This window comes from Agelaius tricolor, unplaced genomic scaffold (genome assembly GCF_023055355.1).
Source record: "Agelaius tricolor isolate 1412-34295 unplaced genomic scaffold, bAgeTri1.0.p SCAF_29, whole genome shotgun sequence".
NCBI classification, from domain to species: Eukaryota; Metazoa; Chordata; class Aves; order Passeriformes; family Icteridae; genus Agelaius; species Agelaius tricolor.
The window spans coordinates 1,717,662-1,733,487 of NW_027269289.1; the positions used below are offsets into that span (position 1 = coordinate 1,717,662).

Genomic DNA, 15,826 nt, shown 5'->3' on the forward strand with positions numbered 1-15,826 from the left:
TTGGATCTGCAGTTTGCTGGGGGATTGAACAGGTTCCAAGAGCACCAAACCCGGAGCAGAGGAAGGGGATGGGGAGCAGCTGTGGCGGGCAGGGAGGGTGGGGAGGCAGCAGGAACACCCCTGCTCTGCCCAGAGGCTGCTCTGGGCAGGGAAAGCCCTGCTGGGATGGGACAGGCTGGGATGCTCCAAGGGGACCCTGCAGATGCTGGCCCAGGGTGGGCAGGGGCAGAGCGGGCACAGAGCCCTGCAGGAGTGACGGGGGTGGGACTGGAGGGACAGACAGAGAGCAGAGATCTCTGCAGCCAGGCCTTGGAACCTGGGGCTCATTGCAAAGGGCCTGGTGCAGGGCCCTGCTGGGAGCTGCCAGCCACAGCTCAGAGCAGGCCCCAAACAGGGAGAGAGAGGGGAAGAGAGAGAAGGCAAGAGTGTGATAAAGAGGATGGGAGAGTGAGGAAGAGTAAAAGAGAGCAAGGTTCCCATTACAATACCATAAATCTTCTTCTGTGCTGAACATTCTAATTCTCAGTAACCAATCTAGTACAAGATACAAATCCTATAGCATCTACATACAGCCTATAAGAATCATTACATTACCATGCTGTGTTACATTTTAAACCCTAAAACCTCCTCTTTGGGCCCCTTCTGCCAAGCTGTAGGGTCTGCTCTGACCCTTGGGCCTGTCTGCAAGCAGAGGGTGTTGTTCCATCAAAAGGGGATCACCTTCAGCCATCCACACCATTGTTTTCCAGTTGTTCAGTAGCTGAGATATCTCAAAGCTTGCTTTCATTTCAATCTCGCTTATAGTTTCTATATTCTCAAAATCTTTTGCCAGGCAATCATATTGATAAGGCTTTCCTGCTTCATCTTCCCCAACAGAGCCCCTTGGGGACAGCTGCTGGCACAGCCCAGCCCCTCCTGAGCCCTCCCCTGCCTGTCCCTGCCTGTCCCTGCTCCCCCAGCCCAAGGTCCCCACTCTCACCTGGCTGGGGCCGCTGCTGCTCCGTTGTCTTATTCACATTTTGTGTCCCTGCAACAGGAGGGCCTGGAAGGAGAGAAGGGGTTTATAGGGACAGAGAACAGGTACAAAGCACAAACCACATCCCACAGGAATCACAGCAACTGCAAGGGAAAGGCTCAGACCAAGAGCTGATATTTTGGGGATTGCACTATAAAATAAAGAGATGTCCCTAGAAATTTAAAATTTCGGCATAAAATGAAGATGCACCAATAAGGAAAGCATTACATAGATATTTATAATTTGTCAAATAGTCAGTGAGACAAGGAAAATATGTAGATACTTCATTAATTTTCTGTCTTTTACTGCAACTGAACTTCCAATCTAGTTTGCATCCATGCTGTGAACAAAAAATTGGATTATTAAATGTACAAATGCTGACCTCCTTCCACACTGGAGCTTTTCTCACATTTTTTTAGGCAAAAAAATTAGGGTTTATCAAACATTTAGTTGATAATATCATGGTGATTTGCACAAATCCCTTCAAGAGGAAGATTGCTCCTCCTCTTTGTATAATTTCTCACAACAGAAAATTGTGACTCGAATTATTCTCACATTTGGGGTGAGCACAGCTCAGGAAGCTGCCGAGAAAGGGAGGGGACTCTGCCAGCTGCTGCCACATGGATTTAGAGCAGGAGAACCTTGCTGAGGGTCAGAAGTGCCCACCCTGCCCAGGGAGAAGCCCCAGCAGTGGCACAGGGGACAGGGGACAGTGGCCCAGAGCCAGCAGGCTGGGCCAGCTGCAACACGGATTTTAGGGACAAAGAATTGGTCTGGGATGTCCAGAAATAAAAAATCAAAATTCAAATCAAATCAAACCAAAACCACTACACCTCCCTATTGGAATCCAAGGCACCCTAAACCCAGCAAGAAGAAGAGCTGGGTGTGAGCAGGGCTGGAGCAGAGGGGCCCCACCTGCCTGCTGGACTTTGCCTTTCTGCAAAGTGGCCAGAAGCTCTCAGAATGTGCAGATCTGTCCCTAAAACCATCACAGGCCCATGATTACCAGGGTGTCTATGCAGAGGATTTGCTCCTGGCCCCTTAACCAAACCCTACAATTTTAATCTGTCCATAACATCATTCTACTTCTTATCTGTCCCCAGTTCTACCTCTTATCTGTCCCCAAATCTTCTGCCCCTCTGACACAGGCCAGCTGTGCCCAGGTCTCATTTTAACCATCCATTGCACAGTTTGTGATTCCCACTGGGACAATTTACTTTTGGAGAGGCCAGAATTGCCATTACTGCCCCATCCTGCTCTCCTGACTGCATCCTAGGAAGGATCTAACAACAAAAGACAACAGGCACACAGGGCTTGAAAAGAACTTTTCCTAGAAAAAAAAACTTGTAAGACTCTGGCTTTGCTTCATGGTCCCAGCTGGCTTGACTTCTGTAGGGCTGTGCTCTTTTCCTCTCCCACACCTCCAATGCTCCCCCAGCCCCTCACAGAAGTGTAAATAGGGCTGTAAATGCAGCAACGGGGCTCTTTGGGCAATTCCCAAGCCTGACACATTCTGACCATGAAGTGCTGTCCCTGCACTCAGTGGAATTCAGTGTGACCCATCCCAGCCTATAGGAGACCCCTTTCTCTCATCCCAAGACCACAGGCAGAGGAGGAGGAGGAGGAGGAGATGAACCCTGTTCCTATTTCACAGAAATTAAATTCAGATTTTAAACCTGGGGAGGCTGAGGATTTGAGGTGACAATAAGGAGTCTGTTTCAAGGAGATGCAAAAGGGGGAAAGCACCCCCCAGGGGCATCCTCCAGGGACATCCCAAGTGCCCCTCTGCCCAGCACCTCCTGCCTGTGGGGCTGTGCAGCTCCCTGGGGATCCATCCCAGGCACTGGCACATTCCTCCAGCGCTGGGAAAGCCGCTGAGGCTTTGAAATTACAGCCTTGCAGTTATTGGCATGGAAAGGAAAACACAGAGGGACGGGAGAGGGGAGGGGGGGAGCCAGAGGAGGAGGGAAGAGAGAGGAATGGGGGAAAACAGAGCTCATGTAATCTGCCTGTTTTTATTTTTATTTTACTTGTTTGTTTTTTTCCCTTTTTGCAGAAACCACAAACCCCACTGCAAATAGATCAGACTGGAAAACAAACCACTGTGGTTTCAGCTGGGACAAAGAGTGGGATGGGACAGCTCGGGGAGAGGGAGGTGACAGCTTCATCTACACTGTTCCAGCAGGGAGACCCGGTCCCAAAAAGGGATCCCTGTCCCCATTAGGGATCCCTGTCCCATTCCAGATCCTTGTCCTATTCCAGATCCCTGTCCCCATTCAGGATCCCTGTCCCCATTCAGGATCCCAGTCCCCATTCCATATCCCTGTCCCATTCTGGATCCCAGTCCCCATTCCTGATCCCTGCCCCCATTCCAGATCCCAGTTCCCATTCAGAATCCCTGCCCCATTCCAGATCCCTGCCCCGTTCCAGATCCCTGTCCCCATTCAGGATCTCAGTCCCCATTAGGGATCCCTGTCCCCATTCAGGATCCCTGTCCCCATTCCAGATCCAAGTCCCCATTCCAGATCCCTGTCCCCATTCAGGATCCCTGTCCCCATTCCAGATCCAAGTCCCCATTCAGGATCTCAGTCCCCATTAGGGATCCCTGTCCCCATTCAGGATCCCTGTCCCCATTCCAGATCCAAGTCCCCATTCAGGATCTCAGTCCCCATTAGGGATCCCTGTCCCCATTCCAGATCCAAGTCCCCATTCAGGATCTCAGTCCCCATTAGGGATCCCTGTCCCCATTCCAGATCCAAGTCTCCATTCCAGATCCCAGATGGCTGTCCCTGTTCCCATGGCCCCACAAGCAGCAGCAGGGCTGTCCCTGCCCTGGACAGTGCCAGCAGCTGTCCCTGCTCCACACCAGGGGCTGTTTGCAGGGGGGGTTTCCTGGCTGCAATCCCAGTGGATCCCAGTGGGACAGAGCTCTCCCAGTGGCCAAGGGCTGGAGAGCAGGGAGGGTTCTGGGGCAGGCCCTGCCTTTCCCATCTCCTCCCTGCAGCCAGCTCTGAGTCCCCTGCTCCCCTGGGACATCCCTCTGAGGTATTACAACACAGCTATCAGAGCCATGTTTGGGGAAACGCTTTGGAAAACCCAAGTTCTGCACTGAGAAAAGCAAAACCCCCAGCAATGTCCAGCAACTGAGATGTTAACGGACATTTTGGTTTGTTCAATCCATAAACAGTTCTATAATGTAACATTAATGGAAATGCCATATGATGATCTGTTAAAGGAAGGCAGCAATTCTTTTTCCAAAAGAAAAAACCTTTTCAAAATAGGGAAATGTTTCCTTCCCAAAAAGTAGTGGAACTCACTGAAAATTTTCAGTTTTCTCTGATTTTTTGGGGGCCAGATCATTGACTCAAGGGAATCAACTGCTGCAAGGGGTTGCTTGATCCAGAGTCATCAGCATGTTTTGGGTAAATAAATAGGCCATGATTTGGAGAGATGCTCTTCCTCCTTTTCCTTTTCCTCCTCCTCCTCAGGTTTAATTCAGGCTGACTGAGCCCCAATGCCTCAGTTTTTCCTCTATAAATATGGATTATGGAGCAAAGTGTGGAGATGTATAGGGGCAGCCTTGTGTTGTAGGATGAGATTCAACCCTGAGTGTGACTTGGCCATAATAAGAAGGGTTAAATATGATAATTAACCCTGCTGTTGAAACACCGTGTGCACTCAGCTACTGTAAGTTTCCAACTCTTTCTATCCCCCTCAAAAAAAAAAAAAAAAAGAAAAATCCAAATGCAGGAAGCTATTTTTATTTCACAAAAATCTCTGCAACGTGAAAGAACCACAACAGCCCTCCTGGCTTCCAGGCCCAGGCTCGAAAGCTGAATGTGTTTAAAGCAAAATGGGAAAGGCAGAGCCAGGGAACCCCTCCAGACTTTTGCAGGTTCCTGCAAAAACAGGATCATTCCCAGGACCTGACGCCCAGTGGCTCGAAGAGATCTACAGAACTGCAGCCAGCCAGTGACAGGAATAGTCTTATCTGTCATTTAAACCATTCGGATTTTACACCAAAACTTGCCATGGGATGGAAATTCAATTAAAAGACTTGGACTGGGGTTCTCTCCTGGTGTAAATCAGCAAATGGCTACAGTGAAGTGGGGCAAATTTATCCCAGAAAGGATCAGGTCCCTGAGTCTGGTTTAGACTTAAAAGGCCCTGTGGAACAAGAGCCCTATGACAAATGTGTGTTCAATACAAAATGGAATTAAAGAGCAGAAAATAAATCATAGATGCTTTCAAGAACTGTCATTCTGCAGCTGTCTGGTTTATGTCCAGAAATTCCCCAGCATGAATGCTCAGTCTATTAGGAGGAAGGTAAAGGATATTAATAATGCTTTGCACTTTCACAGCAGCTTTCAAGCGAGGATCTCACAGCTTTGCAAACATTCGCACTCACAGCGCGCCTGGCAAGAAGGTTAAATATCATTTTATTTATTCCCAGGCATAAATGCACTTTCTGCAGGCTTTAGCTGCCTTTTCCAGATGCACTGCCTTCCCCAGGATCAGGCTGTGGGGGGCAGGCTGCAGCCCTGCTCTCTGGGCCCTTTTAGCCTTGCTCTCTACTCTCTCACCCCAAATCTGCCTCGGCTGCTCCCCTGGCACTCTGTGCTCAGCTCTCCAGACAGCCCCTGTCTCCCCCGGAGCTGGGTCCCCTCCCAGCACCTCTGGGGCATATTTAGTCTGAACAGATTGATAGATATAGCTGGGGGCAGATGGACAGACACACAGACTCCCTTCCCAGGAAACCAGCCTGAAAACCCCCAGGTGGATTCCCACACCACCATCCCAAATCCCTGTCGGTGCTGTCAGCCTGAGTGCAGCCCAGTGAGCAAGGCCTCAGGGAGTCTGTGTTTGAGATATGATGTATTAGGGAGCAAACCTTCGCTGATAAACTTCAAAAAAACCCAAAAAACCCCAACCCTGGTGTTTTATAAATCTGAGAGTTTGGGACAGAGAGGAGGGGAGGGGGGTTCAGTGAACAATGGGCTCACAGTGCCTGAGCTTCCTGAGCTGCTGGGAAGTGCTGACAGCCCCTTCATCCTGCTCCCTCTGAGGAGCTTTCTCAGTCAGCCTGAGTCAGGCACCACTTTGTGCTACCAGCCTGATGAGGCTTTCCAGGAGAACAGCGAGCTTGGGGCCTGGAACAGCCACATTTCTTAGGCCTTTCTGTTTCTAGGATGGATACAGTGGGGCTGGGTCATTTATGGACTAAATGCTTTATGGGAACTACAGGGGAATCTTATTTGGAATGCCACCCATGCTGGCACTACAGGCAAGACTGGGAAGGGATGGAGAGCCCAGGAATCTCTGGAGCTGGCACCTCCAATGGAATTCAGCAGCTGGAGGGTGGGAAGGGGCTTCTCCTAAGCCATGGAGACAGAGCCAGGAAGGGAGACAGGGGAAAGGCAGACCCAGGTGCCCTGGGGGATCCAGACTTGTGATGTGGCCAAGTGGTCACTTTGTGGCAACCAGTTTATAGGGAGTGAGAGAAAGGAGGCTCAGGTACCTGGAGAATCTTGTGGATCTCATGGCCCACTTCAGATTTGCAGCCTTCTCTTTCCCCTTCTCCTGATCTGCTTCACTGAAATCCCTAAGGCCAAGTCCTGCCTGGAAGTACCCATGCTCCAGTCCAGGTGAGTCAGGTCACCCCAGAACAGTTCCTGCTGCATGCCAGGTTTGGGCCATGGACTCTCCATGCACAACACAGGCTGGGTTTTGCAAGGAGTCCTCCTGCTTCAGGAGGAAGAAAGGTCCCTGGCCTGGTGGCTGGAATTTAAAATTATCTTCCCTAAATGGGGAAAGCAGAGCCGGGTGTCCTGGGGGTGCAGACCTGTCATTATTCCAAGTGGTCCCTTGGGGTCTATTTTGTAGCAGCCCCTTTATGGGGAGAGAGGAGGGCACAGAGCCCCAGGCCCTCTCCTGCCCAGGTGAGGCTGGGAGTGGTGGCACCTCCCTGGTGCCTTGGAAAGGTCCCAGCACGGGAACAAACCCTGTCCCCTCCCCTGCTGCCAGCCCAGCCTGCCAGCCAGGCCTGCCCAGGTGTGTGCCCAGCCCTCAGGTCACCCCCGAGCCTCCTCCAGGGAGGAGCTGGGCTGGGTTCAAAGCCAGTGGAGAGCAGAAACCCAGGCTGCAGTTCCTGCAAGGACCAGGGGCCAAAACCACCCTCAGATGCTCCTCGGAACACCCAGGGCACTGCTGCACATGTGGTAGAAACACTGAACTGTGGGGCCCATACGGTCCCTCCCTGGCTCCAGGGACATGTTCTGAGTGCTCCATATACCCCCAGGGCACTTCTGACTGCCCCACACACAGACAGGACATTTCTGACTGCCCCACACATACCCAGGACATTTCTGAGGTCCCCTCACACCCAGGACATTTCTGACTGCTCCATACACACCCTCAGGACATTTCTGAGGTCCCCTCACACCCAGGACATTTCTGACTGCCCCTCACACCCTCAGGACATTTCTGAGTGCCCCTCACACCCTCAGGACATTTCTGAGGGCCCCTCACATCCTCAGGACATGTCTGATTGCTCCATACACACCCTCAGGACATTTCTGAGTGCCCCTCACACCCTCAGGACATTTCTGAGTGCCCCTCACACCCTCAGGACATTTCTGACTGCCCCTCACACCCAGGACATTTCTGAGTGCCCCTCACCCAGTGCAAACCTCCCAGGTCAGCAGAGGAGCTCCAGCTCCCCTCAGCACAAAGCTGGGCAGGCTCTGGGCTCTCACCTGTCTCCAGGTGTGGGCAGGGATGGTGGCACAGGGACTGGAGCAGGGCAGGGTCTGAGGACTCCTGTGGCCTTTTCCAAAGGCTCTCCCATGACATTTAGCCAGCTGCAGGGACATGTGTGTCACACTGAGCCTCAGAACCTCACAGCATCACTTGTCCTGCAAGGAACTGCTTGTCAACTTACTATCTCTGCTAATTAAAACAATTAATTAACACATGTGCTACATGTCTTTGTCATTCCTGGCCAGTGTTGCTGTGCCTGTTCCCATGGTTACATGAGACTTCCCAACCAAACTCTTTCTTTTCCCCTTCAAGACACAATGTGCTGTTCCTTGAGCAGAGGAACCACCACTCCCAGGGTCAGAGGAGGAAATCAGTAATTCTAAATCTCTTCACTAAGAGGAAGCAACTCACTAAATGCAGAATGATTTCAAAATTACTTCTATTTTACATGATCAGGCAATTTGATTATTTCACAATTGAAAAATATTACCAAGCCATCTTTGGCATCCATCTGGGTGCACTGTTGAATGATCTCAGAGGCCTTTCAGCCTGAATGATTATGTGATTCTCTGATCTCTGCATTGCTGTTAACCTGTTTCACAGATCCCAAATCCAGGAACAACACTGGGTTTTGACCTGAAGTCAACTCAAACCAAGTGAGAGAGGACTGATTGCTGAATGTAGGTGAGAAATCTGCTGCAGAGATGGATGTGAAGGACAGATTTAGCTTGAGGAGTGTCTGAAAGTAGCTGAGAGCCTGGTTATGAATTGCTGCCTTTATAGAAACACAGATCAGAGAGATCAAACCTTTCTGATTGAACTGCTCTAAATCAGTGATGGATTAAAGCCCTGTGGCTGAAGGCCACTCATTTCCAGAGTCAGACAGGATCTGGATGGTGCAGGAATAGAGCTAGGATTCAGGATTGCTGTCCCTGGCAGTGTCCAAAGCCAGGCTGGACAGGGCTTGGAGCAATCTGGGACACTGGAAGGGTGGGACAGTGGAAGGGCTGGCACTGGATGGGCTTTAAGGTCCTTCCAAGCCAACCCATCCTGGGACTGTGATTTCCAGAGGGGATTTCAGAGGCAGGCTGTGCTCAGGACAGGTGGCTCTGTTTGAGCCCTGTGCCTGTCCCTGAGCAGGGGTGCAGGGAAGGAGCCCCCACAGGGCAGAGAGCCCAGCTCTGCTCCCCACTCAGCCCCAGAGTCTCTCCCTGCTGCCCCAGCCAGAGGTGACAGCCCCCAGTGGTGCCTGGGGCTGGAGAACATCCCCAGCCAGCAGCGCTGGCACTTCCTGAGCCACGTCTGCCTCAGCCCTGCTGGCCTCACAAAGACATTAAGGAGAAAAGGAGGAAGTAATGAGAAGATTTTTTTTTTCCTTGTTGTTGCGTTTTTAATATCAGCAGCAGAAATCCCAATGCACAGTGCACAGAGGCTGAAGAATGTGTCCTGAGAACCCTTCCCAGAGCCAGCCTGGAAAAGCAGATGCTCTCCAGCCAGCAGAGACGTTCCTGAGCCACGCAGGGCTGCAGGCACAGCCAAGGCACAGCTGCACATCCCCTGCACACCTACAGAACCACCAAACACAGCCAGGAGCAGGCAGCAATGTGCCCACAGCACTGTGTGGATGTTACCCCCAGCACGGGGTGTAAAACCAAACCATTGACAGGCTGCAGGTTGCTCTGGTTGAAAAACACACAAATGCAGAAGTGAAAAACCCCCAAACCTCACACCCATGGAGAAAAAGGCCACGCACACATGAGAGAAAAGGGAAGACACACATGCATAGCCATGGCAGTTTTACAGCTTTTAAGTCATCATCAGGAAACAAATTAACTCTTGTTTTAGGAAACAGCCCAAGCACTTCCAAGGCTTTGGGAGGGAGAGCCTGGCACCCCAGCAAATGTGTGACCCCCCCAGCACAAAAACACTCCTTGCACTGCACTCCAGGCAAAATAATAATGGCTCTTTTGCTGGGGGAAAGGAAGGATAATGGTTACTTAGAAAGTGCTCCAGACAAGCTGTCAGGTTGAATTCAGAGAACTGGAGTCTACTCTGGGACAGCGCTGGCTCGGGGTGATCCCTTGTGAGTTGGGTTTCCTGCCTGCTACAGCTTAAAGACAACGATTCTTTGTTTCCAGTTTTTCTGGTGAAAAAACACACGCCTGCCTCCGAAGAGGGTCAGGGAGAAAGCAGACAAAACACTAACTCTGGAATTTCAAAGGAAAACAATTAAAAAAAAAAGAAAGTATAAAAAGCAAAATCCAAGCGCGCTGGCTACTGTCTCCCCTGAACTCATAAATCCCTGCTTGGCCACACAGCCAAAATGAAAGGAGACCTAAAAAAGCCTCCCCTTTTTCTGCTGCCGAGCTAAAAATGGGATATTTCATCACCAGGCACACAAATATCATAGAGAAATGTTTTAGCAAGTATAGACAATTAGGAGAGCACAAAACTGCAGCTGCTTTTCCTCTGCCACAGCTGAACTGGGGAGTTTAAAACCTTTGCTGTGAAAAGGAACTGCGCTGACACACTCAGAGGAGAGTTTATTGGACGTGGTCAATATTTTTCACTACAGCCTTTTAGATCTGAAAAATCTTTCAGGAGAAGAGGTTTATGCAGGAATTTGAGAGGTTTTCCTGTGGGAACTGTGCTTATGCAACCAAGTTCCCTGCAGTCTCTGCCCCCTTCTCCCCAGTCCCCCCAAATCTGAACCTGTTATCCCAAATTGTCACTCAGTTTGACAAGTTGGAGAGAAGAGTTTTGAGGAGTTCCTGCCAGTTTAAAGGGAACAGAGGCTGCAGCCCTGATGGGGAGAAAAGCAGATGCACAGACCCATATTTTGTGAGGTACCAGGGAATTGGAGTGAAAGAGATTTTAATTGATGCTCCAACACCAGGAAACTCTTTCTTAGGGCCTCACAACGAGCATTGGTACAAAGCCCCAAGAAATCACACTGGATTTCAGAGTTCACTGATTTATTTATCCTCTTAAATTTGCCAACAGCCCCACTAAACACACACCTTGTACCCAAACATCCTCATTGTTCACACAACAACTTCTATAATGTGATCATAAATATGGGATAGCCACAGAATAAACCCTTAAAATTCCCCCCCTCCATCCCTGTTCATGTATTCACACAGAGATTTCTTCTCTCTTTGAAAGGTACCACATCCCTTTTCCCTGTGCTCTGCTGGAGTTTCGGTTGGATTGCTGAGACTTTGGGCTGGTTTGTCACTGTTCTCAGCCAAATCTGGAAGGCTCAAGAAGGATCAAATCCCTCTCTGCAGCTCCCTGCCAGGAGCTGGGGAGGGGGTTGGGGTTTCTCCCAGGAACAGCTACAGGACAGGAGGAGTCGCCCTCAGGCTGTGGCTGTGCCAGGGGAGGCTCGGGCTGGAATTTCCTCATGGAAAGGGTTGTTAAACACTGGGAGGGGCTGCCCAGCAAGGTTTGGAGTCCCCATCCCTGGAGGTGTCCAAGGAACACCTGGAGGTGGCACTCAGTGCCCTGGGCTGGAGACAAGGTGGGGATTGTTCACAGGTTGGATTTGATGGTCTGGGAGGGCTTTTCCAATTTAAATGATTCTGGGATTCTGTTACCTTGGGCTGAGCACGGCGTGTGCAGAGCACAGACCTGTGTGAATGCACCTTTTGCACCAAGATCCTGAATGACCTGGAGACAAACAGCCCCAGGAACCTCTGTGGTTAATGGCACCTGTGATGCTGAGCCTCCCTTCAGCCCCTCTGCCACCTCCCTGCACAAACACCACTTCCCTGGGACCAGCAGTGTTGGAGCTGGGGGTGCTCAGCCTGGAGAAAAGGAGACTCAGGGGTGCCCCCATCACTCTGCACAGCTCCTGAAAGGTGCCTGTGCTCAGCTGGCCCTGGGCTCTTTCTCCAGCAGCACTGACACAACCAGAGCACACAGCCTCGAGCTGCACCAAGGGAAATACAGGCTGGATAGCAGGGAAAAGTTTTTTACAGAAAGAGTGATAAAGTTCTGGAATGTTCTGCCCAGGGAGGTGGTGGAGTCCCCATCCCTGGGGGTGTTTAACAAAGCCTGGATGTGGCACTGGGTGCCAGGGTTGAGTTGAGCTGTTGGGGCTGGGTTGGACTCCATGATCTTGAAGGTCTCCTCCAACCCAGTGATTCTGTGAATTGGAAAGTACCACACATCCCAGCCCAGGCATTCCCACAGGCTGCATGGCCACAGGGAACTTCACACATCCACAGGGAGCTTCACACATCCACACACCAGGGTTCTGCCTTGCTGGGAGCCCCCAGCTCTGCCCTGGCCTCAGCTCCTGCACAGCATTCTGCTCAAGTCTTAAACACAAGAATTACACAGACCCCGACACACTAAAAACTTTAAAACTGTGCTGGAGCGAGGCCAGAGAGCTCAGAGCCCTTTGGGGACGTGGCCCTTTGGCCTCCCAATGTTGTTGTATGCGAATATTCTTTCCATTTCCCTGTGGAAAGCTGCTCAAATGACACCGTTCTGCAGGAGAGCAGTTTAAGGTCTCCCTGGACTGGGGCAGATCTGTGGGCTCAGATTCCTGTCCCTGTCTCCAGTACCCACAGCAGATCACTCATTTCCCCAAACAGTCCCAGAAAATGACCCAGACCATGTCTGCAGTGGGAGGGGGACACAGCTCTTTCCATTCAGCCATGAGAGCAGCCTCATTTCATTTCCCAGAAAATTGCTCTCCAGCCAAAAACCACTGGTGATTTTCATTAGAGCCATTTACTCCTCTGAGGCAGCTGAAGACAATTTGTCCCAGTGACGCTCAGTCCCATCCTTTGGAGTGTTTATGAGGCTGGGAGGGAGAAGCTGAGGCAGCAGGAGCTTTGGAACAGGACAAGGATCTACCTGTCTGCTGTGAGAACACTCAGCTGCCCTGGGCCCCCCGGGACTTCAGGATCTGCTGTAAAGATTCCCAAAACTCCTGCTGCAGAGTTCTGCTCTTGGGCTGCCCCAAAGCAGAGCTGCAGCTCCTGTTTGCAGAGCTGGCACTGCAGGGAGTGAGGGGGCAGGAAGCAGAAGGGAAAAAGGGAGTCAGATCTGCAGCTGCAGCCAGGGCACCAAAGCCAGCCCAGGGACAGCACTGGGACAGGGCCAGGCTCCCTGTGCTCCTGGGGACATCATCCTGGAGGAGGGAGCAGAGCCTGTGCTGCATCTGCAACATCTGCAGTTGTCTGTGCTGCAGCTGTGCTTTTTTTTCTGACCTGTGGGTTCTTTTTTCCAGCCGTGGATGGAACATGTTGTGTAAAGCACAGTGTCAATGTATGCAAAGGGCTCCTGTCTCTCTCCCTGCAATCTGCACAAGCAGCTTATTTGCACTAGTTATGTAGAAAAGCTACAGGAGGAGTGAAGAAAATTGTATTTTTTTCCTATCTTTGTCATGGTTGGTACTGTTTCATCACCTGCTTTTGAATCCTCAAGGGAAGGTGGTTAGAAAAACTCATCTGTTTTTATTCACAGACACAGAGAGGAGAAATATTTACAGGATTGGTAGATTCCAGATGCACTGGCATGAAGAAAATTGTTTAATCTTTTGAGAAGTTAAAAAAATCATTTAAAAAATAATAATTTTTAACATGAAATTCCTTTTCCAAAAGATTATCATCTTCTGGAGTGAGAATATCATCTTGAAGTGAGCCCATTAGAAAGGAAACAAGGAAAATCCTGTTTCCTAAAAAAAACAGCCTGAGGAATTCCAAGTCCAGTTTTATGAGTATCATGAGTCTCTGCTGTGCTATTGGATGAGCCACTTCACTCTGCTCTTCCAGTCCCTTATCTGCCAGCCTGTCCTGCTCTCCTGTCCCTTTTCCTTATCTCAGTAACCTCAGCCAGCTGCAGTGGCTTGGAGTGGGACAGTTTGTGCTACACCCATACCCAGTGTGGAAGGAATGATGGAATTTATGCCCTATAGGGAGAAATGGGTGAGGAATAGATGGGATTTCAACATTTCTACGTAGTTCTTAACTTTTATTTGCCTCTCTTCTGGGTGTGCTTGGTCCTTTATTGACACATAATGAAAGTTCCATGTGAAGCTGAGGGCTCCACGCTGACAGCAGTGAACCCAGAGCTCTGTCAGCTGCACTACAGAGACGCCCTTGAGGCCACTAAAAATGCAGGGGGAGGGACACTTTCCCCTCAAATTTCTTTCAGTCTGAGCGACTCAAGGCCCAAGTCACAAAGTGTTTAAAAATTCAGAGTGCAGTCCTACACAGAGATTTTCTCTTGAAGAAAAAAAAAATATCAGACTTTTCTTGGCTTTATTTTTAGCAATTGCCTGGCCTGAGACAGAATGAGCATAGGTTTGGGTGTAAGGGAAAATTGTGAAGGAGCACATGTCCCTACTTTATTCCCTTTATTCCCACTATATCCCTACTACACAGTGCAAGCCCAGTTTGAATGAACTTTAAATAAATTATGATTAATGTCAAAGCAGCAGTCAGAGCACAGCCTGAGTGGCTCTGTCCCTGTAATGACCCTGTTTTACCAACTGGTGCTGCCTCAGAGGGGAGAACAGTGCCAGGGAGCTGCAGTGGGTTTGCCTGCTGGACAGAGGGAGCTGCTGGAGGAGCAGCCCTGACCTCGTGCCCAGCTCCCAGGCAGATGTTGGGGGTGAAATGCAAGGAGAGAGCAGGGCCCTGAGGGCAGCACAGAAAGGAGGCAGCCAGACCCTCCCTGCAGGAGCTGTTAAATGTGCGTTCTGTTTGCTGCAGCCCCTCAGTGCAATGGAGGTTTTGTCTCTCCTTCTTTCCCCACTGCTTTTAATCCAAACTTGTGGCTTGTCCATGCAGCCACGTTCTCCTCAAGAGCAGAGAAGCATTTGTGACAGTCAGGGAGCTGGCACAGGGACAGGCTGGCTCCAGGGGGTGGGCAGGAGTTTCACCCCGCCCCAGAAACTTCTCCAAGGAGGAGCTGAACAGAGCCCAGGGAACAAACCCAATGTTCCTGCAGCAGCACAATGGGAAAGGAAAATCCCATTAGAGCCTCCTGTCCCTACCCAGGACTTACAGAGCACAGAACGGATTTTTGCTCTTTATCATCCTACTTGGGGGTGATAAATTCACCCAAATAGTCACTATATCAATTCAACTTCTCTGTGTAGGTAAGGGATGTGCTTCATCCTGTCCCTGCCCATGGCCATGGACTGAACCAGATGATCCTTAAGGTCCTTTCCAACCATTCTGGAATTCTGTGATCACACCAATATTCACAACATTTTCCTGACTGAGAGTCCAGTTTGTCAATAAAAATAAGAACAAGGAACAGGGCTGGAGCTGCAGAGAAAAACCTAAAACACCTGACTGAAGGACCCACAAACAACTCCAAAGCCTGAAGGAGCCTCAAGAGGGTTATTAACGTTTAAACTCCAGGGTTTCTAAGTGATGGCTACATGTTCAGAATTTTGACTAGATTAAAAAAAAAAAGAGTTATTTGAAACAAAAAAGAAAATCAAACTATTCCAAAATGAAATTGTCAAAAAGATACATTTTGTCCTCCTTGCCGGTTGAAACGAGCTACAGATCCATGGATGGGTTTGGAATACCTGAGTGCCCTTTACAGTAGTGAAATTCATTGTGAGAAGATTTGATCCTTTCAACTGTGAACTTAGAGGAAAACAGAGTCTCAGGCCTTGCTGTCTGTGTGAGATTCCAAACTGTTCACATCAGGAACAGAAAATGTGCCAGCAGTTCACCAGCTCAGCAAAACACCCGTGTGACAGTGACACCTTTGAAGCCACGGTGCTGGCTGGACAAGCAGAGATGGCATTTCCAGCCTGGGTGGGGCTGCACAGTGAGAATTATTCCTTTTTAACTGTGCTGTGAATGCAGAGTGGAGCAGAACATTTTCTGCCAAGGATATTATTAACAAGGTCTAGTTTTAACCCAATCAAACCCAGGACATTTATATGCAAGACACTGACCTTCTTTGGTGGCAAGACGTGAGGAGTCTGTGTGGGATGGAGTGTTGTAAACCAGCAGTGAGCTACCTGCAAGGCAAAGAAAGGGAGTTAGAGCAGTCTGGGCACAGGGAGCC

At 50.0% G+C, this 15,826-nt stretch overlaps 1 protein-coding gene across 2 annotated transcripts in view; it reads right to left on the minus strand.

The window, feature by feature from the left end:
- The window catches only part of FLI1 (Fli-1 proto-oncogene, ETS transcription factor), a 90,425-nt gene that overhangs the window by 4,249 nt on the left and 70,350 nt on the right, over window positions 1-15,826 (minus strand). For both annotated transcript variants that reach the window (XM_071449477.1, XM_071449478.1), the window contains 2 exons: window positions 15,714-15,779; window positions 980-1,042 (listed from right to left, as the gene is read on the minus strand). In XM_071449477.1, coding sequence (XP_071305578.1) covers window positions 980-1,042; window positions 15,714-15,779 — 129 coding nt within the window. The remainder of the gene's footprint in view (window positions 1-979; window positions 1,043-15,713; window positions 15,780-15,826) is intronic.